Raw genomic sequence first — 25347 nt, forward strand, 5'->3', positions numbered from 1 at the left:
CAAATTTATGTCTGTTTGCCAACAAACACACACAAAAAAATTTGCTGTGTACACATACTTTAAAAAGTCAACAAATACTCTTTCCCCTCCCGGCCCAATCTGTTTTGTATCCATTTAATATCCTCCAAATAAATGCTAAATGTCTCCCTTCCATCTTTTTTTTTTTGTTTTGTTTTGTGTGTTTTTATTTTGTCCTAATTAACTCACTTTTTCCACTGTCTCTCTCTTTATCTCCAGGGGGCCATCATTATCCACGAAGTTTATGAAGAAGGGGCGGCCTCCAAAGATGGGAGGTTATGGGCAGGAGACCAAATCTTAGAGGTGAGCTGCAGCATAATGAGCGTAACTATATTTCGATGAGACATGCCCGAAGAGTCTCAGCATGAACGCTTGGATTTTTAAAGTCTGACAATACGATATATGTTGAGCAACAGCATAGATATATATTAACAGCAATAAGAACCTCTAAAAGCACCGCTTTTTGCTTTTAGCAAGATAATATACCGCAGACCGAGGCGATTATGAGTGAAAAGTGAAAGAAAACCTGTACAAATCCCGTGTGCATTATGCGCCTTGACAAGTTAAGCACCCGAGCTCTTACTTGGGTTTGCCCTCCGTCTGACCCCGTGCTTTGTCACGGAGAGAGGGCAGGGGTGGAGCCCGGGAGTTGAGTTATTGTAGCTCAATCACTAGATCTGAATTGAAACACACGCCCTTATGACTTAATAGCTCTCCACTATTCCCTCCTGTCCCTGAGCCAGGCTGCTGTGTTTAGAAAATAAGGTCAGCGAGGGAAAGTGAAAAGAGCAGTTTCCCACTCTGCAGTCATGCCATTAGATACTATGGGGAAAAAATAAAATCCACTGCGTGTGCACGGTGAAAGATAATATGGTATTTTCCCTCCTATAAATGTGGTTTGAAAAAAGAAAAGAAGAAAAGCTGGGCATCGCTCTTAGACTGACCACTGGAGCATCTCACAGGGGTTTGTGGGAAGGTTTCCCTGCTGTACTTTAAGTCAAGCATCAGCCTGTGATTTCAAAGGAATGACCTAGTTTCCTTATATCTAAAGCAGAAACGGTTTAAAGGAAACTTTGTGCAATAAATGAGGCTGTTAGAACTTTTTATATATAATCCTCCGCTGCAGTTAACTTATACACTGGAACAGAAGATAAGGCCTCTGCTACTTTAACCAAATATGGCCGAGCGAGTAGCTGGATCAAAACCTACGCACGCATTCTCTCATCACAGGTGAACGGCATCGACCTGCGAGCGGCCAGTCACGACGAAGCCATCAACGTGCTGCGGCAGACGCCGCACAGGGTCCGGCTGGCGGTCTACAGGGACGAGGCCCAGTACAAGGAGGAAGACCTGTGGGACTCCTTCACCGTGGAGCTGCACAAGAATCCCGGCCAGGGCCTGGGACTGAGCATTGTCGGGAGGAGGTGGGAACGTTGTTAGAATCAGCTCTGCTGCTGAGAGCGTCAGGCGACGAGCCTTTACATATAACAATAGCAGAGTAGTGACTCCACTAGGTGCTTTCTGGCTCACAGTAGGTGTTAGCGTGTTGGAAAATACATAGAAGCAAACAAGGAATTGAAAACATTCTAGATTTTTGAAATGTAATTATCAGCCTACTTTATAATTATATTGTTTTGACCTTTTTTAATGCAGATCGCGGGATCAGAGGTAACCTTTTGTATTTTATCTGTTTTTATACTCCATAGTTGGGAGAGTGAGGTCATTGCTTTTACTTCTATCATGTTTCTGTCCATGCAGCCATCAGTTAAACCAGTTTTACGTACCAACAAAAGTCATTGTGTTTGGTGTAAGCACGCAGATTAAGTAAAATCCCTTCTTTCCCACACGACATGTCTGTTACAAAGACATGAAATCATTATGTTTTTTTCAGCAGGAAATCAAAAAGAGATCATAATTTTTTTATGTGTAGCTTGAACAGATCGTGGCTAAATGAAGGTTTTTTTTCTGCGTGACTGCATTTTCATATGAGTCAGCAGAACAGGTTTGTATTTCAGTCATTCTCCTCGGTACTAGTGGCGGTTCTCGCCTCGCTGTGTTACCAGAGACGGAGCTGAAAGCACTTGTTGCGTCAGCGTGAAAATCCCGCTATTGTTGCTAGCACTCGATCAGCAAAGACAGATTTACAAAGTTATCACTGGGATAAGAGCAGGCAGGTTGCGGAGCGTCTATAAGCCCTCTGGATTTCTGCGTGCCTGTAAATGTTTTATGCTGACAGATTCGGTCCCGTGGTCGAAGTTTGTGAGGAGACAGGGGTCAGGGTTAAATATCCCAAGCTAGTGTCAAAGGTTAAACAGTTTGGACAGTTTTTAACACAGTTGTAACATTTCGGCCTCTGTCACAGTGGTTTTGCTACACACGTGGCAAGAAAAAGGCTAAAATGCTCAAAAGGATGGAAAAGACAGGAGCCCAGACGACCTACGAGAAAGGAAAATATGCAAGCTAGCAGTTAGTGGTGAGCAGTTGTGACAGCCAAGTATCTCTGGCACCGAGGACTGAGTGGGATCAAGTTGCCTTGCTTCACAGCTACTGCTTGTGCTAGTTCTTATCCACGTGGAGATTGGCACCTCAGATATGCAAAGTCCACGGCTCAGATGTGCTTCTGACCAAAGAAGAAAAGGCAGAGGCTTAAGATAAGTCATCTTTTCTTCCTGCACGTTATATTCTCGCTCACAGCGAGCGCAGAATTTGACTCTGTTGACCGTGAACCGAAGCCTCCAACAGCACAATACTGTCAAAGTGATCGCTGGTTAATATTCTGTTATACAAGCCACACTCAGGCAGCTCCATTGGAAAAGCCTGAAATTGCCAGATCAATACTGTACCAGCAATAACAAGTTAAAAAACAGAGCTCTGGAAAATTGTAGGATTAAGGTCAGCAATTTGAGAAAGGGGGCTTAGCGATCCTCAGCAGAGTGCTGCACGCGGTCACAGACGTGTCGTGCCTACTGCCGCGTCTCAGTCTTCCCGTCTCTCCGAGCAGGAACGACACAGGGGTGTTTGTGTCCGACATCGTGAAAGGAGGTTTGGTGGAGGCTGACGGTCGGCTGATGCAGGGCGACCAGATACTGTCGGTCAACGGTGAGGACGTCCGGTCAGCCACTCAGGAGGCCGTGGCTGCGCTGCTGAAGGTAGTCCCGCCCCGCATGCGCAATCGTCAAATGTGTGCAGGACAATTAAAGACGAATAACCGTACAATAATGCCTGTGTGTTGTGTTGCAGTGCTGCGTGGGATCTATCAAAATGGAAGTGGGGCGGTTTAAGGCGGGGCCCTTCCACTCGGAAAGAAGGCTGTCTCAAAGCAGCCAGGTAATGTAGCTGATGAGATAGTGGTTAAAATAGAAGTAGCTTATTTTTAACCCAATCATGCAAAATTACACTAGTAAAAAAATAAAGGCAGAAAATGAACGCTTTGGAGCTGAATAGAAATTCCTCTTATCTAATGCCTGACAAGAAAGCGCTCTGAATGCTTTTGTTTCAGATGAGTGAGACAGGAAGCGCCAAGGTGGTCTCTCAGCCATGTTCAGATCCTGGTGACCCTGACAGGCTTAGTACAAGCCAAGAATGTAAGTACGGCAAGACTGTAAGTGTAAACAAGCAGATCGAAATCCACTGCGAATGTCGGTCAAATTGCGGGAAAAGAAAAGACGAGTCATCAGAGCGACGCGTTTGTTTCAGACCCGGAGCATCAGGAAGTCAGAACAGTGGAGTTCACTAAAGGCCCCGCTGATTCTTTGGGCATCAGCATAGCGGGCGGAGTGGGCAGCCCCCTGGGCGACATCCCCATCTTCATCGCCATGATGAATCCCGTCGGACTGGCTGCTCAGACCCAGAATCTCAAGGTATGAGACCTTTTCTTGGCCACCTCCCTCTCAAATCTTTGGCTCTCATCAGAAATTATGCATATCTCCAATTCTTGTGTGGGATTTAATGCGAATCTCATTTATTTACTCCCACTCGCTCAGTGTATGTATTCTCAGCGGCTCCCAGAGGCCGCGAGCCCTTAACCTTTAGCTGTGACCTTCACAGAAAAACTGACAATTGAAACTGTGTTAGACTGAGGCTGGAGGAGGACAATAGCCATTTGCTAACGTGGATAATAAATCTCCCACTCCTGTATTAAGGCCATTAAGCCCACAGAAAGACTCATTGAAATGAATAGGGTGAATCCTGAATGGTATATTCATGCCGTTTTATCATTTCAGCCTGAAAGAGAAAAGAGAGCGTGGCGTAATGAAATTACTCAGCTGAACCGTGAATTTACGTTTTTTATGCGGTCTAATAATGAAAGCACAGAAATCAGCAGTGACAGATGCGAGTTTCAGGCGGTGGGCACCGCTTTTATGACGCTGACATGCAGCAGGCTGCTCGAAACATCCAAACTGTTCTTTGGAAAGTGTGAAAAGTTTCTGCTGCACTGCACATCTGCACTGTTTCCCCCCCAAAATGTTCTAAACTCTCACTTTTTCAGATCGGCGACCGAATCGTCAGCATATGTGGAACCTCTGCTGAAGGCATGAGCCACTCTCAGGCCGTCGCCCTGCTCAAGAACGCGACAGGAACGATACAGCTGCAGGTCTCCTATAAACGTCTTCTCTCACCTCCTGTGTTTCTACCAGATAAATCGGCAGATAAGCTGCAGCTTGTGTCGTATTCTTCCCTTTATCTCTGTTCAAAGTGTTCAGCTGAGCACAGACGAGACAAAGGGTGGCGGTCACAGGCTTTGAAGCACCATAAAGCGCCCTCATCCAGCACTACCATCATGCTATCAGTCTTTATCTGGGCAGTAAATCAACGCCAGTATTACTATAACAGAGCTGTGTTCTGTGTCTGTGTGTTAACGCACCTCCAGGTGGTTGCAGGTGGCGACACCACCGTGACGGGTCCCCCTCAGGAGCAGGTCGGTGGGGCTCTCACGCCCAGCTGCATCTTCCAGGACGACCTCAGGTATGATGTTCTTAGACGCAGGGGCGCTCAGAGGAGGAGAACTACAGGTTGTTGCTTTGGTTTTCCTTTAAATGCCTTCTACCTTTTCCCTCAGCCCTCCTCAGTATAAGACCATCACTCTTGATAGAGGACCAGACGGGCTGGGTTTCAGTATAGTCGGAGGGTACGGCAGCCCCCACGGAGACCTGCCCATATATGTGAAAACTGTTTTTGGAAAGGTGAGAGGCGTTTATCTGTGCCACTGTTTATCTTTGCAGAACCGACAGCCTCTGTTATTGATGGTGTGCACACGTGTGTGTGTGTTTAGGGCGCAGCTGCAGAGGACGGGCGCCTGAAGCGAGGAGACCAGATCATGGCCGTCAACGGGCAGACTCTGGAGGGGGTTTCCCACGAAGAGGCCGTCAGCATTCTGAAGAGGACCAAAGGAACCGTCACGCTCACCGTGCTGTCATAGACCGCCCCCACCTCCACACGCACTATACCCACTCCTTATCCTCTGCTCACAACAGCATTCTCTTCACCTCCGCGCACCTTTTCTGCAAACTCGCAGCAGCAGCGAGGCGCTCGTCTGTGAAAGCACCCGCACACTGAAACACAAACAGTGTGATCATGAAGAAGCTTACGCCACTGTGATGTTTGAAGGCCTGTTACAAGCACGTGTTGTGCTGAAGGCTTTACTTAGTCGTAATGGGAATCTCAACGAGGCTGTAAATAGTATTAGAAACATTCCACCACTCTGGATTTGAAGTATTCACTGGACACTTTGGATTGTGTTTAGTGCTGTCAGCGTTAATCCCGTTAAAATTACTTTATCGCCATAACGCGGGAAATCTCCGTGAGCGAGATTTCCCGCGGATCCCCACGAGCTAACCACATTAGCGCGGTTAGCTCGTTAACACGTTAGCGCTATCCAGCCCCACACACTGGGGGATACGCGCTAATTCGCTAACGGTGATTTGCCGCGTTAATGGCGTTAACGTCATTTTAACGAGATTAACGCTGGCAGCACTAATTGTATTCCTGTATTATTATTATTATTACTTTGTTAACAGTCTGAGGGGTGACCCCGGACTCAGTTCAGAGCACAGAATTAAAGAAGTACCCTCGAGACAATTAGGAGATTATAGCAGGATTTAGCTAACGCCTGCATTAGCTTAAAACAGCGTTATTTGTCCGTTGCGTTGCACTGCTGTCGGCACACGCCCGTTTCCGCCACAAAAACCCCCAAAAAGCAAGTATCCATAAATTTCAAGTTATTTTCTTGAAATTTCGACCTATTAACTCGAAATTTCAAAAAAAAGCATCCATGACTCGAAATTTCGAGTTATTTTCTTGAAATTTCGAGTCATGGATGCTTTTTTTGTTTTCCGTTAGTGGCGGAAACGGGCTTCCATACGCTGCTGAGACCGCTCTTAATCAAATGTATCGTGAAGTCACTGTAGTTTTTAGTTCTGAAGCGGCGAGAAGTCGGATATCGGAAACGTGAAGCGTGTTGACTTTGAAGGGAAAGATGTGAAAGTGCGGCTTGAGTGTGTCTGTGTGTGAGTGTATGTGAGAGCCGTTCACTGAAATATAGTGCTGCTAAAGCTGATGTGTAAGGTGTTATGTCACAGTATTTTTTAAGTATTATTGTTCACTTCCTGCAAGTGCACAGAAAAGTAAACTGACTGCTATTTAGGTTTGTATGAATGAGTGGTTAAAGAGTCCTTTATGACCTTGTTGTTTACCCGAAACAGAGTCATCCATTCTGTAGTTTTCGACGTCATTGGACAGGTGTTGTGCAGCGTAGCGTGTTCTCTGTCTGTTCTCTGTCTTATATCCCCGTAAATGCATTTTCAAGAGCTGTCAAAAGTGACAGTATTGCATTTATTCACACTGAATTAAATAAAAGTGACCTTTGGATTCAATCAGCGTCCCAATTTTTCTTCATCTTGCACTTTATTGAACGTGAGATAAGAGTTCAAACGCATTCTGTCATTAAATCCAGCAGGAATAGAAGCTTATCAAGCCATAAACGTGTGTTTATTAAATTAGCTATCGCATTTGAGCGGCGTGCCAACTTTTCAAGTGCGCCAGCTGTTGTTGAAACTGCCACCGAAGGGGTTATTGTGCCGCACTCATCCCGTGCTACAGCGATACATCAGCTATATAAATTTTCTATCTGGGAGAGAAGCGGTGTGCTGTCGCTGCAGGTCATGTTTAAATGAAAGGCGAACAGATCTAAGTCAGGGGATAAAGTAAGTTTAAATGAAAAGCGGCCTACGCATGAACAAAGATTTATGTGGAACAGCATGTATGGTCTTGCTTGAATAGAGTCTCTGTTGTCACTAGGGACCTAATAAAGCCTGGATAGAAAGAGACGAAGCTCTCCATTAAAATATGGCATCCCATCTGTCCACACGCTGACAAGCACAGCTGCTCCACAGCTCATGCACAGCCACAAGTCCTCTGTCTAATGAGGTCTGGGGGCTTTTTTTGGTTTCGGCGGACTCTCAGAGAAGAACATGGCGGGACTTTTCTTGTAGAAGTTCACGCGATCAACCATCGGGTCACTCCTTCACCCAGGCCCTCCCAGGTCAAGACCCAGTGCTTCTACCTGCAGCTGCTCCAAAGCAAACCCCAAGTCAGTCACCCCCTGCTTTCGACAGCTGAGCTTCCTCCCCCCAAAGCACCTGTTGTTTTAACTGCCCCCAGTGGGATTAGTGGTTTCTCCAGCCCTCCTCCAGGTTCAAGAGACCCTGCTTGGTTTACACACAGCTTGTCTGCACAAGCCTTTTAGATGCGGGATCAGGTGTTGCCGCTGTTCACGCTTGACATGAATGTATGGCCAAATGGTGTAACGTTCCACGACAATGGCGCTGAAGCTAAATCTCTCTTTTAAAAACCAAAAACATAAAAAGACTGAAGTATCAACATATCAGACAAATCTTCATTTGATTCTTACATGGGAAAAAAGACTTCTCTCTTGACCTCATAAATACGAATTATAACAGTTACATTATTTGATGTACTGTTGCATACATGTCGACTCCATGACTCATGTGTTTGACCCTGCAGCTTAGATTTGTCGATGCCTTTCGAACATTTCGGCGCTCAGTGTTACTGCCAGCTCCAGCGACGACTGAACATCAAGCAGATAGAAACATAGTTTGTGAGTGGGCTCGGCAGCAGGCATTCCTTATGGGCAGGGAAGGAATCGGCATTACTGGAGGCCCTGGGGCTTCCAATGGCATGTGGGCCCCCGGACCCCACCACCACCATGCAGTTGGATGCATAGATAGTTTTTTTCCCAATTTTTTTGAGAAAAATTAATTTGTCCAAATCTAGTATCACAAAAGGTCCCATGCTAGATATAGTTCTGGAAACATTCATGCCTACATAGCAGTTTGAACAGATAAAGGAAAAATGTTAAAAAGTTAGTAAACAGAGTCTTTTTCTAACAGCTATTACGGGGCTCAGACATCTACGTGAGTTATCTAACTGTAAAGCTATCACTGAGCGCTCACTTAGTTGAAGTGTGAAAAATCTACACACTATGATTTACCATTTTCTGGCTTTGGAAGAACCTCTGAAGCTGCACAAATCAATGGAAAAACTCCTACAGACAGCTGTGGGCAACAAACACATTCATCAGTCTCCACGTGCATCTCTGTGAACTTTACCCTGACTGAGAGTTCTCGAGTGTTTATTAATGTAATTGAGCATTTTAGTTTTTCCTCACACTGCCACATAAAATAAACAAGCTAATTCGTGTTTTAATCTCAGCAAATGTTAGCCTACTTGCTAATACAGGACTTTTCATTGTGATGCGTTGCGACACTTCCATGCAGGTTAAGGGTTTACTCAGAGGGCAAACATAGATGAGCTAGTGGGAAAGCTTTAACTGATGACAGACAAAGCAGCTTTTTATTAGCCATGAAAGTAAAAAAAAAAATGTTATCATTTGTGTCATCTGTGAAGGAATTTGTCCATGAACCTGTGCTAAACATGCTGAGCCTCAAGTAGAATAATCTATGTTTCTGTTCAATGTAATACCGAGTGAACTCCTGGTGTAATGATGCTTTGGTAATACCGGTAGTTAACATGTATGAGAGCGTCAGTAGTGAAGCTGAGTAGATGGAAAAGAAACAGACTCTTAAATACTCCCAAATAAAAAAAACCCCAATGGTAAATGTGTATGTCTTCATAATCTTGTTTGTCTAATAATTTACTCATAAAAGTGGAAACATTCACATGTTATTCTTCCCCTTTTCCTATTCTGGTTTGCATGAAAGGCAAGTACACCCAGGACAGGTCACCAGTCTGTCGCTGTCACATCTACAACTTTAACCCTATAAACAAACACGCTAGGCTAAACAAGGTCCCTCATCTCTAACTACCTCATTGGCTTCATATATAATTTCCCCTCTTTAACCACTGTATTTGGAGAAGTCTCACTATTTTGGAGAGAACTGTGACAAAAGTCGAGCACGATGGCGCCTTTAGGAGCGCAGTGACCTGCCTTCTATTTGCTGCTGTTTGTTTTGGCTCTATGATGCGCGTCAAGGACACCCGAGCTGCTTGTTGATAGTGCACACACATGCTCCTGTCTACTCTCCTTATCTGAAGAGGCGACTTTTAAGAAGGGTATGCGGAAGTCTATGTGACATTAGAACTACACAAAGGGAGGACCATGCCTACTTGAACAATGCGTCTCCCATTTCTTTCCACCATAAGCGTATCTGTGTGTGACTCGTTTCAACCCCATCTCCTGAACAATCATAATGCCACGGACCCTTCGGCATCATTGAAAAGAGGCTTGCATCTTTAGCTTCATCAGACAACTCCTTTACATGTCTCTATGATGACGCTCTCTTGCGTGGCTTACACAAGCAAAACTAATTAAATTTCCACTGCGGCGCTGGTGTTAAATTGCTTCATGATGAGCACACTGAGTATACAGTACCCCCCCAGCGGTTGTCAAAGCTGAGGCAGTCGTTTGACCTTCCTGGAAAGTGACGCCATTGCCTCGAGTCTTTACTTACCTGTCAGGAAGATCAGCCCATGACACGCTCCCACAATCCCCTGCATTGTTTGAGTCAGCGTGCGTTAGTTGCTCTTTAACAGCCTTTCCTCTTGACACAGTGGTGCAACTGTAGATAACAAGAGCAGGGTGGGGGTGCTCGCTGGCGACAAGTGGAGACACATGTGACAGATGGCTTCGGGAGAGAGTTTATCTGAACTGACGTTTTGAATGGATTGATTCAGCGTAATTAGATTATTAATAAAGATTGGAATGTGAGGAAACGGCTGGTTATGCTCGAAGATCAGGATCGAACTGCATCTTTAAACTTTACTGACGTGGGCCCTAATGATTAATGGCTGAGGCTAAATATTATCTAAGACCAGTAAACAAGTCTTAACAATTCAAACCCACAGTGAGGAGCATTTATGCTGCAAGAATGAACGGGGAAGAAGAAGAAGAAGAAGAAGAAGGAAAGGGCTTTGCTTATGTGGCGTTTTCAGTCTTTGACTCGTATGTTTCACGTCTGACTTTGTCAGGCTTGTTTACGAAAAAGAAAAAAAAGAAGAGGCTTGAATTACCCACTTTAAATTTATACGGTGACAATTATATTCCTCTGAGTAAACATCCAAACAAACAAACACATACTTTCCGTCTTCTCCATCATAACCCCAAATTATGTCAAGGTCCCACTTTGCAAGCAGGAAGCGGAGCGCTGTCATGATTTACAGTGAGGTTTTTCCCTCCTTGCGAGTATAGCTGCAGGTCATTGCACTCCCTCCTGTTCCTTGACTGTTAAAGTAAACCTGCAAGTTAGCCACATTACATCACATGCAGGATGGGCTTTCCACCTTCCCTTTGGTGTGTTTGCACAAAGTGGAGCGTCAGGGTCGTTTACACAGACAACGGCAACGCACGTCGGATGAAGGAGCACCAAGCACTGGCGTTAAATGTTTGGTATTGACCCCCTTTAACTGCTCTTATTACATGTTGGCAATACAAACAGTTCAGGACTCAGCTCTGGCTAGACAGACAAGACGGTGTTAATGAGCCATATTACACAGACTATCTCACGAGTGTGCAGGGGTAATGTGAAGCTACTTCACCCTTGCTTGCCTCAAACACACCTCATGTGTTTCCCCTGGTATGTTTGCATTTCAGTTACAGCCTCGAATTACATCACCGCAGCTGGGGTCTGATAAGAACCGGTGTGTAATCATTGCTTTATGAGCTGTGTCTAAAGTAATGCAGTGACATAGTTGCTGGGAAATGTTTGCTGAGCTCGGGGTGGAAGAATTACCTGTGTTTGCCTATTGGAGGTGTGCATAGGGCTATCTGAGCTTGAAGCAAGGCAAGGCTTTTGAACAGCATGCTTTTTATTGTGCATGCTTGGTATTTCCTCATCAAATACTCATTTAATTTCAGAACACAGCCCTCAATTGTTATGCTTAACCAAACAGCCTACAGCCATGCTACGTGCTACTTTGCCTGTCCAGGTGAAGATGATGTAGCATTGCACAAGAAACAATTCTGCACTTGTTGTTCCTCACTAGATTTCTTTTTATGGCCTTAATTAAGCATTGGGTCTGTGGCTTTTATTTACTTTATTTATTTATGTTACCAAAACTGAAAAAGAGGTATGTGGAAGAGTGCTAAGCGTTTAGCTAAACCTAGCAAACTTAGCTAGCTAGGCTAGAGGGCAATTAGCGCTAAAGCTGGAGTACAGACTTCTTGGAAATTAACCTTGCATAAACTAAGTGTGCAATATATAACTATATAAACAGTATCGGCATTAAAAATACTCCAACACGGGCAAAACTTTAAGCGTGAACGAATTTAAACAGGAGATGCACAAAAGAGCTCTTTCATAGGTGTCACAATTTCTTCGTGTTATTGTATTTTTTTTTGAGTCTGTGGGTACTGACTGGTCTGGACATCATTTTCCAGCTCTGGAGTTTGTCGCTTACTGCAAATCATCCTGTGTGGAAGGTCAAGTGCAAAATTAAATGGATACTTCTTTTTTTTTTATCACAGTTTATCTTTTAAAAGGTCAAAAATATTATTCTAATAAAGAAATCTGCAAACCTACTGGCACCTACTACCTAACGTTCAAGAAATCACTAAAGCCAATCAGCTTCACAGTTTGAGTATCTTTAATATCAGCATAAAGCAATATATCATCGGGAATCAAACATCAGCGGAGCAAAACAGTGTTGCAAAATAACACTGTGTCGCAACATGTCAAAGGTCTCGCAGACACATTGGAATGCACTCGTTCCTCATCTGTTAATGGGGCATAGTATTGACTGACACCTATCTGCACCGCTGGGCTGAGAACGAGAGCATCCTATTGATTTCAATGCATCATGGAAGAGCGAGTGTGATGAAAGCCCATTCATGCCTCCAGGCCTCGCTGCTGTTTGAGCCAGTTTTCCATCTTTGTTCCACAAGCCTGACAGCGCCATTAGGCTGATCGTCAAATCGCATGGCACGCTATAAATAATCCCGCTCAGGCTTCAACTTGCTCGCCTAACTTTGGATTCACGTCGATATGCCTTTACAATCGTGAAGATGACATTATTTAGAGGCATTGTTGTTAGTCCTTCAGGCTATAACAGCTATTTAAAACTGGGCTGCAATGGTTGTGAACTGGAAAGTTTGGTGGAGGGCAACACAACCCATCTGGAGCTATCAACCACAGAAATCTTTATTTTTATCTGGAAGGTTACCAAGTCATTACTTGCATCACACGTCTATTATCTCCCCTTAACCTTCAATTGTCGTTGTACTGTTGTAAAAGGTTAATAAAGTCATAAAATACAGCCTTTGTAGAGTCACAGAGCAGGTCATAGCTTCAAGGCTGATGATGTAAGTTTGCAGTGTTTGCGCTGGAGATGCTGGAAAATACTGGTGAGATATAATGTTGGAATTTTGGAGATATTTAAGTAAGAAAAAGAAAAAGTGAAGAAAGCCCCAAATGTTCTGTGAACTGTGAATTGAATGAAAAGTTTGTCGTCTTATTTCACTATCATCGTTGGAACGATGCTTTCGAAAGTATTGCGCAACATAAGGAAAGAAACAAACGTGGAAATGCAGCTCAAATTCCAAAGGTGACCTGGAACAACATCTTTCCTCTGTATTTTGTCAAAGAGCAACAATAACTTAAGCAGCTCTATGGCCTTTGCTGCTGTGGCTGCTGCTGCACTTAAAAACCAGCTCTTCTGCTTGATTTACAAGGATGCCCCGCAGGGCGAAGAGGCGAGCACTTCCACTTGGCTCCAAATGAGACCACAGCGTGCTGAAAGAAGGCCTCTGTAGTGCTTTAAAGCATGTTTACATGTCCCTAACCAGGTGAATGAATCACTGCAGTTCATGACTTGGTTGAACTGTTTAAAAATTTGTTGCCACTGCGCCTTATATCCCCTCATCCATCCATCCACCCACCTACCCACCCACCACAGATGTCAGATAGTTCTGCCGGTTTTGACTTCCGTAGCAGATTTCAAGCTTAAAATGAGTGTAACCATGTCCTCTAATCATTGTGAAAAATCCCATCAAGGGAATGCGAGGGAACAGCCAAAGGTTCACCTGCGGTTGGACTGCACTGATGGCGAGAGTCTGTCTGGCTGTCACGCTGATGATAAAGAAAGAAAGGGGGCGACGTGGGTTACAAAGTTGCGACACCTCTAAAGATAAGAGCACGTTCTTTAGTCTGGTTCTGCAAAGGCTCCTCAGGAGGGAAATATTTTTAACCGCTCTTAAAGACGTGTGAACCAGGAAACTGTGCGTGTGTGTGCCCAGAAAGGCGATGACACTAGGTGAAATATATATATAATAGATGAACATTTGTTGTTCTTATCCGTGAAGAGGACTCCTTCGGAAAAAAAGGCATGCTGTAAAGCCCTGAATGCTAATGTTAAACGTTAAATAGCTGCCTGTTACAATAACTGCCCTACAGCTACTTACGAGGCTCTCAGAGCTTATTTATTTAGTGGCAGATCCGCTGAACACATGCCTGAGAAAATGTCAGACAGAAAGTGTCATCTGCCTGCGAGGATTTCATCTCACTGAAGCTGCAGGGAATTCAAAAGGAAGAAGGACAAAAAAAACCCCTTTCCATCAGACCTGCGAGAACTTGTTGCTTGCAGTCAGGTGAACAGATTTATGCTCTTCTGATACGCGGAGAGTCCTGCAGGCAAACTAAACGACAGAGGCGCTACCCGTTCATCACGGTTTATTATTATTCCACTGAAATCTGATTCATTTTTGGCTAAGTTTCCGCCTCGCTCCGAGGATCTAGTTAATGGCTTTTCGGAATAAAGGCACACGTTGGCCCAGTCGGTGTTGTTCCTGTCGTGCTCGTCACAGAGTCAGCACATTTCTGTTTGTTGACAGGCGCACAAAACGAGCTGCCAACAGACATGGCTGCAGGGCCGTGCAAACACATAAGACCATTAAGGGGCACTTTCTCATGACTTGACAGATTTCATTGGTAGGAGGGTTGACATTCATTATTGATACGGTGTGTGTGAAGAAACAAAGTGTTCTTACAGACTTTATTTGGAGATGAGCTGCAGATTCTCGACAACACATCATTCTTGAGTTATTCTGCTTTAAGGTGGACTCCTGGGATTATATTCTGGACTCTACTAGAACAGCTTGATACAGCCCCCTCAATTCATCCATTCTCCCTAAACAAGGTGTTTTGGCTCCTCCGCCTTTAATGCCAATCCTCCTTTAAGTCAGCTTTCTTGCCTCTTATAAATAGAGGGTTTACACAGCATGTGGTGTCTGTGTTCACAGACAGTGCTGTTTCCCTCAGTTGGCCATATTAAAGATATCTGATCTTACAGACATGATACTGAGCCAAGAGTACAAAGAAGCTTTAGAGCAGTCTGAAGCTTCGGGCTCTTATCTTTAGTATGTGCAGGCAGTACTGCATCACTAAATACTGCTGCAAAAATAAAAGGAACACTTATAGAACTCGTCAGATCTTAATGGGGGGGGGGGAAACAAATCATGCTGATATGGAAGGGGCATTGTTTTACGAACTAAAGCAGCCGTCCCCAACCTTTTTTGCGGCACAGACCGGTTTATGTCCGACAATATTTTCACGGACCGGCCTTTAAGGTGTCGTGGATTTATTCATAACACACTGGAAAAGACCCAGGGAAACCGAGTTAATGACGATAAAAAAATAACGATAAAAACCCTGAAAACCATAAATTTCACACCTGAACTATAACTCTCGCGGCCCAGTACCAAACGATGGGGTTGGGGACCGCTGAACTAAAGGATGTCACGGAAATGAAACCTATAGAAGGCTGAATTCAAAGACACCCTGAAAATTAAAGCAAAAATAATGATGCGGCAGGCTAGTACATTTTCTCTGAAATTTCATTGCAGCAACTCATAATGGTACTCAGTAGTTTGTATGACCCCCACAGATATGTACACGTCTGACAATGTCGGAGCATGCTTTTAATGAGATGAGGGATGGTGGTCCAGATCTGGATCTGGTCATCACTGAGCTCAACCCAGTGCACCAGCGTAGGATCTGACAATGGGTCCAAGGATTTGATTCCGATACCTAATGCCAATCACGGTTCAGTTGCCAAGCTGGTAGAGGTCTATATGTTCCTCCACGGATATGGCTCCCCAGACCATCCCTGACCAACCACCTAACTGGTCATCCTGAACAGTAACAAGTATGACTCCACGCCTTATCCAGACCATTTCACGTCTGCCACATGTGCTCAAGATGAACCTGCTCTTATCTGCGAAAAGCACAGAGTTCTGGTATTCTATGACAAATGCTAACCAGGCTCCACAAAATGTCAGTGGCCTCCACGTCTTACAGCACTCCTGTTTTGGGGGTTGTTCATTTAATTAACAGCAAAGCAGCTGAAACTAATCAGCAACTCCGTGTGCTACTTATCTAACCACATCAGTATCACAGAAGTCTAAACAACTTGATGCCACAACGTAGAGCTAAAAAAAGCACTATTATAAGCAAAAATCCCACAGCAAACATTTACACTGCTGTAAAATGTTTCCTGAAGCTGGAATGTCAACATCTGTACAACAAAAGAGGATGCCTGTGTGAAAGGCTTGCAGCCACACATCTATCATCCCTCTGTTTTCAGAAGTGGGCTGCAGTGGAATCCATGCTATGTTGCATTGCTTGCCAAGCTGCAGAGATTCCCCATGAATTTATTCTAATGAAGAGCTTGCAAGTAGAAGAAAATTAACTATACTACCATATTACTCATGTGATACCAAACACCTCAATAATGTAGAAGGTTGGCACTTTTTTCATGTATAAGTATAAATATCTGAAGAGGTGTTCCTGAGTGGCCATTAGCAGGATATTTTACAGCTCGATAGTTTTTCAGTCGAGGAAATCTGACTTGCTTTTCCAGCGCTTTTACCCTATCAGCAATGTGCAAGATCATTAGTCTTCATTAGTCTCCGAGCAGAAAGTACAACATCCTCACCTGTGTGGCTACATCAGGCAGGAGCACACTATCTGGTCATCTATCTACATAAGCGGACAAGCTGTCAACGCGCCGCGCAGCAGTGATTCACACGATGATCCAGCACAGAGGAAATCATTAATGCAACCAGCAGCCTGAACACTGTCAGGTCAGCTTTTGCTCTCTCCAGTCACCATATTGTATTTTAAAGCTGGTGTCATCTCAGCTGGTCTGTACTGCACTATTGACTATATGGATTAACCCTAATCCTTCATTTGAGCAAACCCATGAATGCAAACCTGAAATCAGTAATGACAACAAAAAATACAGGAAGTGAACCCTGTTAGTCTTTGTCACTTCTGTAAACCTTCCCAGACAGCAGAAGTCTCCTGAGTCCTATCAGTAACAGCCGGCTAAGAGGCTTTAGCCCCACTCACCCCACCCCAGCACAATGGGGCTGTCTGTAAGGCCAAAGAGGCATCCCAGGAGTCAGCTGAGACAGGTGGCTATCCCCATAGGGTATGTACATGGGGGCTGGGAGGCTGAATGAAGGAGTAATCAGAGACAAAAGCATGGCCTATTTTCAGCAGTGTCAGTTTTCAGCAGCTGAATGTGTGGAGAGGAATGCCAGAAAACACAAGTACAGTATTATTAATAAAGAAAAGTTTTTTTTAACCCACTTTTTATACTTTCAGGTTAAACACATTGACCAGTTCGTAACTTTACTAAAATTAATTGGGGGTGTTTTTTTCCCTTTTATATTTTTCTAATTAAATGACACGCTTCAGTTTTATGAAACAGATTGCAGTGGATCTTATATACAATATCATCACTAATGGTCATTTAATAATACTGCAAAGTATACAAGTACCAAGGCTTGCTTGCTCTTGTTTACTCAGTCAGCAGCAGTAAAAACCACAATCCATTGTGTGCTATTGATGTAGTTTAATTCTTTGTCCTCTTTCAGCTCTGTGAAAAGAGTTTAATACACCAGAGATGTTGATTTAAATGGATTAAACTAAATAGTCCACATATCAAAAACTAAGTAAACATTCATAAAAAAGTATAGTTTAAAGGACAAAGTTAAACATTATCCCAACCGGTACTGTGTATGTTTCATATGAAGCTATTTATCACGTCCACGTGTCTTTACTGAATGTCATGATGGATTGCACCAGTCTAGCTGTCCAATTGGACATTGCTTACATGTGTTTACTCATTTGTACATAAAATATGACTGATTGGCTTAGTCGATTAGTATTTCAAGTGCTCAATAGCAAGTGTTGCCTACTAATAATTATTAACACTAGTACATCCACATATTACAATAATGTTTGGTCTGTAACTACCAACACCCACCCACGTGTGGCAACGTGATGACATCATAATATATCATGTAAAATGTAAGATTTGTGGATATAAATTACATGTCATGAAAATAAATGGATATAATGATTTTACAAGGTCTTACAAGAGCATAAAATCTATTTTATGCCCATTAGGTGGTTGCCAAGCAACATGATGTCCCCTGGTATAGATAAGAACCTTCAGGGCCCAAGTTGTAACTGTGTGCCAGTTTTAAGTGGAATTTATGGTTCAACAGCGAGAGCCTGTATGCAGTGGGAGTCCAGGGACGGAGAGAGCTCCGCTGTCCTTGCAGGCAGTGTACAAAGTATGTGGTACAACCGGTCTGTGGGCCACTCTCACCTGTGCTGTTATTGGTCCGTCAGCCAGCCGTGGAAAAGAGTGACGTTATAATGCACAAAGACCTGAAGCGAAACAGAAAAGTGTTCACTGCAACGTCTGCCTTTGGTTTTGTTTTTTCCTTTCCTTCCTTCCCATCAACCAATTAGCATTCGACTAATGCATAGTTCAGCCATTTAAAGTGATGTGCAATTGAAATTTTGGAGGACTGCAGTGGGTGAAAACCCCTTTCCGCTCGTATGTAGATGGAGGTATTTGCAGGACTCTAAATTGTGTTTTAGTTGGTCAGCTCATTTTCTATATTATAGTAAGATGATGGATGGATATGCATAATAATCCCGTCCCAGTGCCACCGCTTCATCTCTCTTTCTCCAGACCATTCAATTTTGTACAATCTCTGCTATAGCTCAGAACATATCAGACCATGCTTGTGATGTTTTAGGTGATGACAAATGTAGAAAGAGATATTTTGGAAGGCTACAATTTTGGTCAAAATCAAAAAGTCATGCCGAGGAAACCGACTCTTCTCCAGATTTCCACAGTCCCTAAATCTGCTTCTCCTTGGCATGCAAACTTGTGGGTAATTTGAATCTACCAAAATTACATCTCAACAGTGGAGAGCATCCAAATCCTCCTCTAGGAGAAATGACCCTGTGTTTTCATTGAAGCTGTGTATTTGAATGAGGGGGCTTTAAGAGGGTGCCAAGGAAACCTTGCCGGTTTGCACCCTGATCCCTCTTTGGATATTAGAGGTCTTTTACCTCTTAAACCAAAGCACTTGAGTGAAACCTTCATGGTCCCGTTACACCAGCTTTGCAGTGCAGAGGAAGCTTTTAGTGGCAAATTTGGTGGTTTGAACTTGGATGGCCCTCCAGAGAGGTGGGACACTAATGGCATTGTGTGTCTGTCAGTGTGGATTTGTTAGAAAGACTGAGAAGGAGCAGAAACAGGCAGATTTGATGTGATACAAAAAAGCAGATGACAGCTACGAATGCACGAAGATGAGCCACAAACATTACAACATATCTGATGTTGTATAGTTTCAGAAGAAATGGCGATACGATTGTTTTCTTTTACTGTCTAATTTTATAACACGACTCCAGATCACAGCGGCGACTACAGCATCTCCGCAAAGACCATGGGAGAATCCCTCCTTGCAGGACATTGAGCAGAATTTGTACTTTCCCAAGAGGATCACATCTCTTTTGCATGAAGGATGACGGTTTATAGGGGAGCACAGATCCAACAGTGACAAGAAAGCTGCAGTATCTGGTGTAACATGTGCAGAAATGATGACAGAAGAGCACTCACATGGGCAGAACTAGGGAAAAGATCAAAAACAGCAGATGAGTGAATATACTGGTGATAGGTCATCATTAAGTCATCAGATAAAGGTTTCCTGACCTCAATGGTCAATCAATTGTAATGCTTTCCTGCCGACCCCGAGCTGCCCTCATTTAGCTCAATGAGCGTCTGTTGAATCACGAATCTGTCATTTTGGGGAAAAACAAAACAAACTACGCTTGCCTACAACGATGGTATTCCCCAGCGCAGGGTCATCTTGTTGCCAGGAAACACTTGAAAAGATTCTTGACCTCTTTGGCCTGTCGCTAGGAGAGCTCCTTATTGGCGCTAGTTCGACCCAGCGAGGAAATAATTAATGTGGGAATAACTCAGTGTAGTCTGTTTGTGTCTGTTTTCAGCTGCACGGCTACTTTGTTCACATTACAAATCAAACACGCTGACTGGCTGAGGTTTATCTCAAAGGCAAAATAGACCGAAGTAATGAGAAACGCTACGACTTCTGTAAACTTCAAAGCAAAAATGAATACCACATATTTTTTCTTTCAGTCTCCTCCGTGACTCACGAGCTATCGGGAGAGCAAAGCAAAAGTTCAAACGCTCTGACGGGGTCAGTGCCTTCTGTACAAGTCTCTTTGATTCCTAATATAGTCACGGAAAGGCTTCCTGGCCTGGATAGAAAGAGCAAAAGGGGAGTGAAAAAAGGGGAGATCAAATGGGATAGACGCTTGTTTTGTTCTGTTCTCTCTATCTGCCGAAGGTTCCCGGCTTATTTAGCTGCTGTTTAATCTCAGCTGGCTCAACGGCTCAGGCTGCTGCCGAGCGGTCAGGAAAAGGCACCCCATCCAAAAATGCATCAACCGCAGCCAGGCAGTCACTGGGCAACCCCACATATCGTAAGACAAAAGGAGTAATGAAGGCAAAGAACAGGCTGGGTAGAGAGAATACAGAAAGAAATAACTAAACCACAGAAAAAAGAAGAGGGGTGGTTGTTTTTATGTGACGTATTTTATATAGCACTTAAGATGTCGTGAGTAAAATGCAGGTGAATCAGTCAGCGGGATAAAGGTTACAATTTTGTGGTTACTGATGACTAATTAGCCAATCCTCAGTTCCCAGTACAAAAGAAAGGATTTCATTCAGTGGAATACATCCTCAACAGTTGAGACATGTTGACATTAGAGGTGGTCATAGAGTAAAACTGGTTCTACCAGTTTGTGCCTGTGTAAAAAAAAAAAAGGAATTCTTTCACAACCAGTATGAGTCAGTATAACAACATTCAAAAACCAATGATTCTGGTTCTTTTAGCTAGTTTTCAGCTATTTTCATTTTCCGTTATCAGGAGCAGTTGTTAGTAGCTACTATAGGTGTTAATAAAAGATGTGCAAAATCAGTTAGAAACCTCAACTTTTAACAGATTTGGCTTGGTTGTGAGATACTACTATTAGCCATCTAAGTCTAATCCAATAAGCTGTGAGATCATGCAGGAAGTATAGAGTCAGGCTTGATTGTTAGGGGTATTAATGTATTTTAAATTGAATGAGGCATGATCCTTAATTCAGACTAAGTCAATGTCAGTTTAGGCTAAGATTTAAACTTAATCTTTCTTTTAGCTGCTCTCTTATTCATAATGGGTCATGCCACCAGATGAATCTGCATATTTGATTTGGCAAATCTTTAGGTGGGATGCCCTTCCTGATACAACCCTCCAAGAAATTTGCATCTCCTCCTCATCTCGAACTAGGGAGTTTTTATGTTTTGGGTCTACACTATGTTAGCGTTCAACGACTTAGGCTAATTTTACTGGTAGAGTATTTTATAATTTTAGGCTTGTAGATGTGCTGGTTGCAAAAGTTTTCAGAGATTCCCACTTCAATCTCAGACGGAGACATAAATCCATCTGGAACTGCATCGGGAGGGCATCCAGTGTAAAAAAAATAGATTAACAAGTCTCTCTAACCAAGCATGTGGAGCTTTCCACTGTGCTGATCGGGACCAGCTGCTGAAAGTAGCATTTTGTACTTTTTAATGATATACTACTGATTAGAAATATAAATGAATAAATCTTATCAGTTTCAATTTCAGTTTAAATCAACTTAAAAATCTGAAGCCAACAACTGCAGTTCCTCAAATGGCCACTTGAGGACAGCTTCTAAAGTGAGTCACTCCCCATAGACGCTCATGTTAAAATATCAAACTTTACAGCAAAGATAAACATGCACATACTACCTAGTGCAAACAACTGCTTTGGCAACAAGAGCCAATTTATCCCCCCACCCCAGCATTTTTACAACCCGTCCACTTAAATTGTATCAAAGCACAGACAGCATAAAAAGTGGGCGGAGCTATTGTACTTTCTCTTATTGGTTTTGGACATCTGATTCTGAAGTGTTGAAATGAGCGGGGCACTTGTGACTGTGAAACTGTATCCTTTGGCATGCGCAGTTTCAAATCACAGATAATCCTCCATTTATAAACACAGTATGACCAATAGTTATTTTTTAAAAAGTCTTAATTTTTTTTATTCAGTACGACCCAAAATGAATGAGTTAGCCCATAAATTCATCAGGTAAGTGTTTCCAGAGGTCAATTCAGAAAGCTGATTTCTCATAGACTAATATAGGACTGGACGTTTTTCTGAAACCACAACTATCGCAATCTAACGGCCTTCAGACAGAATGCAGCTTTTTAGGCATTTTTCGGACCCAGAACATACGTCAGTGTTTTACAGTATCTGTGTTTGACTGACAGGTGGGAGTTTCTGAAGATAATGAGTTATGGCGTCACCAGATTTACTCTAAAGTAGTAAAAAAAAAACAAATTATAAAAGCAACTAGAAGTGTAGAAAAGAGTTGAGTTGAAAAATAAACAAATTGAGGTTCACTGTACCAGTAAAACACTACGGTGAATTAGGTGTAATTTGTTACATCCAGTGAGATTCCTGAACAGCAGAGTGCAGATTAGGTCTCATGGGTTACTGTTCTAATCTTTGTAGTTGCACATCTGATAAGTAACCAAGCACTCCCTGTATTTAGCGTGCATCCTTTGCCAATGCCAACACTCTTTCTTTGGACTGTTAAAGGAAGAAATCCAGCTCTGCATCCGAGTTATTGCTTTAGCGCACTCTGCATCAAGTTTCATAACTCAGCTCTGGCTTAATTATGACTGGAATGCAGCCTGACCAGCCTGGAGGGCAACAAGTTCTCAAGCTGTCCAATTTCTGTATTTGGGTTTCTCCGATGTTCCTATGTGATGTTTACAGAAGCTCCCAAAGGGCACTTCTCTAAATGCCAGCAGAGTAATTTAAGAGGGCGCAGACAGCCATCGTTAACATCTATTATTTGCAGCGACGGAAACAGTTTCAAGCATCTTGTGCTGTGAACATAGCAGATCCCAAGAGTGGCCAAGTTTCACAAAGCCTTTTTAGAACAATTCACAGATTCACAGCGTGGCAGACGGCCAACGAAGCTCCTTCAAGACCTTCTCTTTAAAGTTTATCTGACTTTAAAGCAAAAAATAATCTAACGAGAATGAATCTGCGTGCCATCATCCCATCGGCACTGCAGAAAATGCCATGTGAGGGAAAATATTACAGCAGACCTTGACATTCATTAAGTGATTTTTCCTACAGAAACTTTTCCACAGCTTCATTACTTCCCAGCATGATGCTCCTCTTGCCTGCTATTGTAATAGAGCTAAAAAAAAAAAGAGAAAAGATAACTTAAAGCACTACTGTCCACCACAAGTGTGACTGCACATCCCACCGAGCCACATTCATTCTACATCCTGGTATAAAAGAAATAGATTATTTTAGCACTGATATTTATTCATATAGAACTTTTCCAGTTGATATAAAGTTGCAGAAGAACTTCCAGCACTCTGAAACAAAGTAAACAGCCGCAGAGAGAAAAGCTAATTAAAGTAGAATAAAATAAGGCGACATGTTTAGCCTGTATGTGCCGCTTCCCGTTTGAGGGGTGCGTGCCGTCTCCGGCTCTTTTGATCCCCCCCCCGAACCCCTTTCCAGTACCCATATCCCGTATCCTCATTTGGTACCGTGGTGACAGTTTCCCAGATACCAGACAGTATTGGTTTCCCTTCATCTTGTGGCACAGGTCCAACCCCAGTGTCTAATTTGCTAATGGATCCCCGTTGGAAGCTGCTGTCTCGACTGTACGGCGGTGGAATTATATGTGCACAAGTGAAGTAACGGAGGACTAACTGAAGGAATGAATAAATCATTGTTTTGTACTTTTCCCCCCCGAACACGGGCGACTGCAGCCGATTTTCCTCTCGTTTGTTTTCTGCAAAGCCTTGGTGTCATTCACCCCCAGAGTAGTGTGGCCGTCGCTGCTGATGGGAGAATCTGCAAACTTGACTGTAATAAAGCACGGACAGCAGCATTCCTTGCTTAAATTTCTAAAGATGTCATTACATGTTGGCATCAAGAGGAAATGAAGTATGACGATGGGCTCAAGTTTAATCTTGATGAAAGTTTGAGTCTTGCATGCTGCGCTGAAAGACGGCAGCTGTCTTTATCTTAAAAGCTCCATCAACTGGTAGTCCCTTTCACGTAGCAAACGTACACTTGTTAAAACCACAGAAAATGGGCAAATGGCAGCTGCCATTCATGTGTAGTGTACCATGCAACACTCTGACTCAGACTCATTCAGCATAAACTGACAGAACCTGCTCGGTAGGTCCAATTCTTTCACGGCCACTAACTCTAGTCTCAACAGTTTCCCTGCAAGTAATGAGCTATCAGTTGTTGGATATGGATATATTTTTTGGGACATTACATTTGGGAAAGTTTAGAGAATATTTTTTTGTTTTTAATTGAATTGCTGACATGAAGGTCACGCTGTCATTTACGCGGATCTTTTGGTTTTAATGGAATCAGCCCGGTTCAGCTTTACAGGGGTCTTTAGCTACGCCGAAGCCTCTGGGTGGTAGAGATAAGGCAGCGTAAAACCAAATAAAGCTGCTCTGCACTTGGAGCGAGACAAAGTTAAAAGCATGCTTAATGTGCCTGGATGCAGTGATTATATCTGTCTGGACCTAATGTAACACTTAAAAGTGTCCTTTGTGTCCAATCTTGAGATTGCTGCCACCGTTTAGTAAACACCCTAAACAGCATTCGTCACAGCGCACATGGAGCTCTGTGGACAAAGGGAGCAAGGCAGCATTTCCAAGCGAGCGTAACAGCTACTGAAGTACAGTGGGCAAAGGCCACTCATTCATTTGCAGGCCGATGAGAGCAGGGTTCTCATCTTTCCCATGAAGACTTACCCTCTATAGCTCGTCTGGACCTGCAATTATCACATGAAAGATAAGGAGCCAGCGCGATGCATTGCAAATGAGAATAACATAACAGCCCGTCAATGACTCTGCATGGCTGGCATTTCAGCAATAGCTCTGTCTCGTCTTTGTTTGCCTTAGTTACTCTCAAGTGATGCAGTCCAGTCATTCCAGCCAGATGACAGATACTCGTGAGTTTCTGGCAGCATGATTTGTCATCTTTAATAACGCTAGTTTATGCCAGCCAAAGAAAATGACTCCAAACACTCCTCCTTTGTTAACAGCTTGGATATTTTAAAGGTTACAAATAAACAGCTATTTGCCCAATTTAGAGTTTTTAACAATGTGAATTAACAAGGGTAATTTTCCACGGCACATTACACAGGGCACCGCGGAGTCTGACCTCATTATTAAGAGATTATTCTCAACTTCAATCAGCTAAAAAAGGCGAGCACTGTGAGGTTCACGTTCCATCTCATTTGGATCCCAAAATGAGGTTTGTTTCTAAAAACGGGACCTAAAGGTTCAGAATGCATCATGCTTAGAAGTTTCTTTGCTTAAAGAAAAAACAAAACAACTTAG

General features: G+C 43.3%; 1 protein-coding gene across 10 annotated transcripts in view; it reads left to right on the plus strand.

Moving 5' to 3' along the window:
• The window catches only part of mpdz (multiple PDZ domain crumbs cell polarity complex component), a 48581-nt gene extending 41691 nt beyond the window's left edge, over positions 1-6890 (plus strand). For 9 of the 10 annotated variants that reach the window (XM_012919949.5, XM_012919952.5, XM_012919953.5 and 6 more), the window contains 11 exons: positions 238-321; positions 1249-1442; positions 1672-1686; positions 3020-3167; positions 3259-3345; positions 3518-3602; positions 3715-3878; positions 4508-4612; positions 4889-4983; positions 5078-5201; positions 5291-6890. In XM_012919949.5, coding sequence (XP_012775403.3) covers positions 238-321; positions 1249-1442; positions 1672-1686; positions 3020-3167; positions 3259-3345; positions 3518-3602; positions 3715-3878; positions 4508-4612; positions 4889-4983; positions 5078-5201; positions 5291-5437 — 1248 coding nt within the window. In that variant the 3' untranslated portion in view covers positions 5438-6890. The remainder of the gene's footprint in view (positions 1-237; positions 322-1248; positions 1443-1671; positions 1687-3019; positions 3168-3258; positions 3346-3517; positions 3603-3714; positions 3879-4507; positions 4613-4888; positions 4984-5077; positions 5202-5290) is intronic. The other variant, XM_012919950.5, reaches the window with a different exon arrangement.
• Positions 6891-25347: the final 18457 nt, after the last annotated feature.

Source organism: Maylandia zebra, linkage group LG3, assembly GCF_041146795.1.
Source record: "Maylandia zebra isolate NMK-2024a linkage group LG3, Mzebra_GT3a, whole genome shotgun sequence".
NCBI lineage: Eukaryota > Metazoa > Chordata > Actinopteri > Cichliformes > Cichlidae > Maylandia > Maylandia zebra.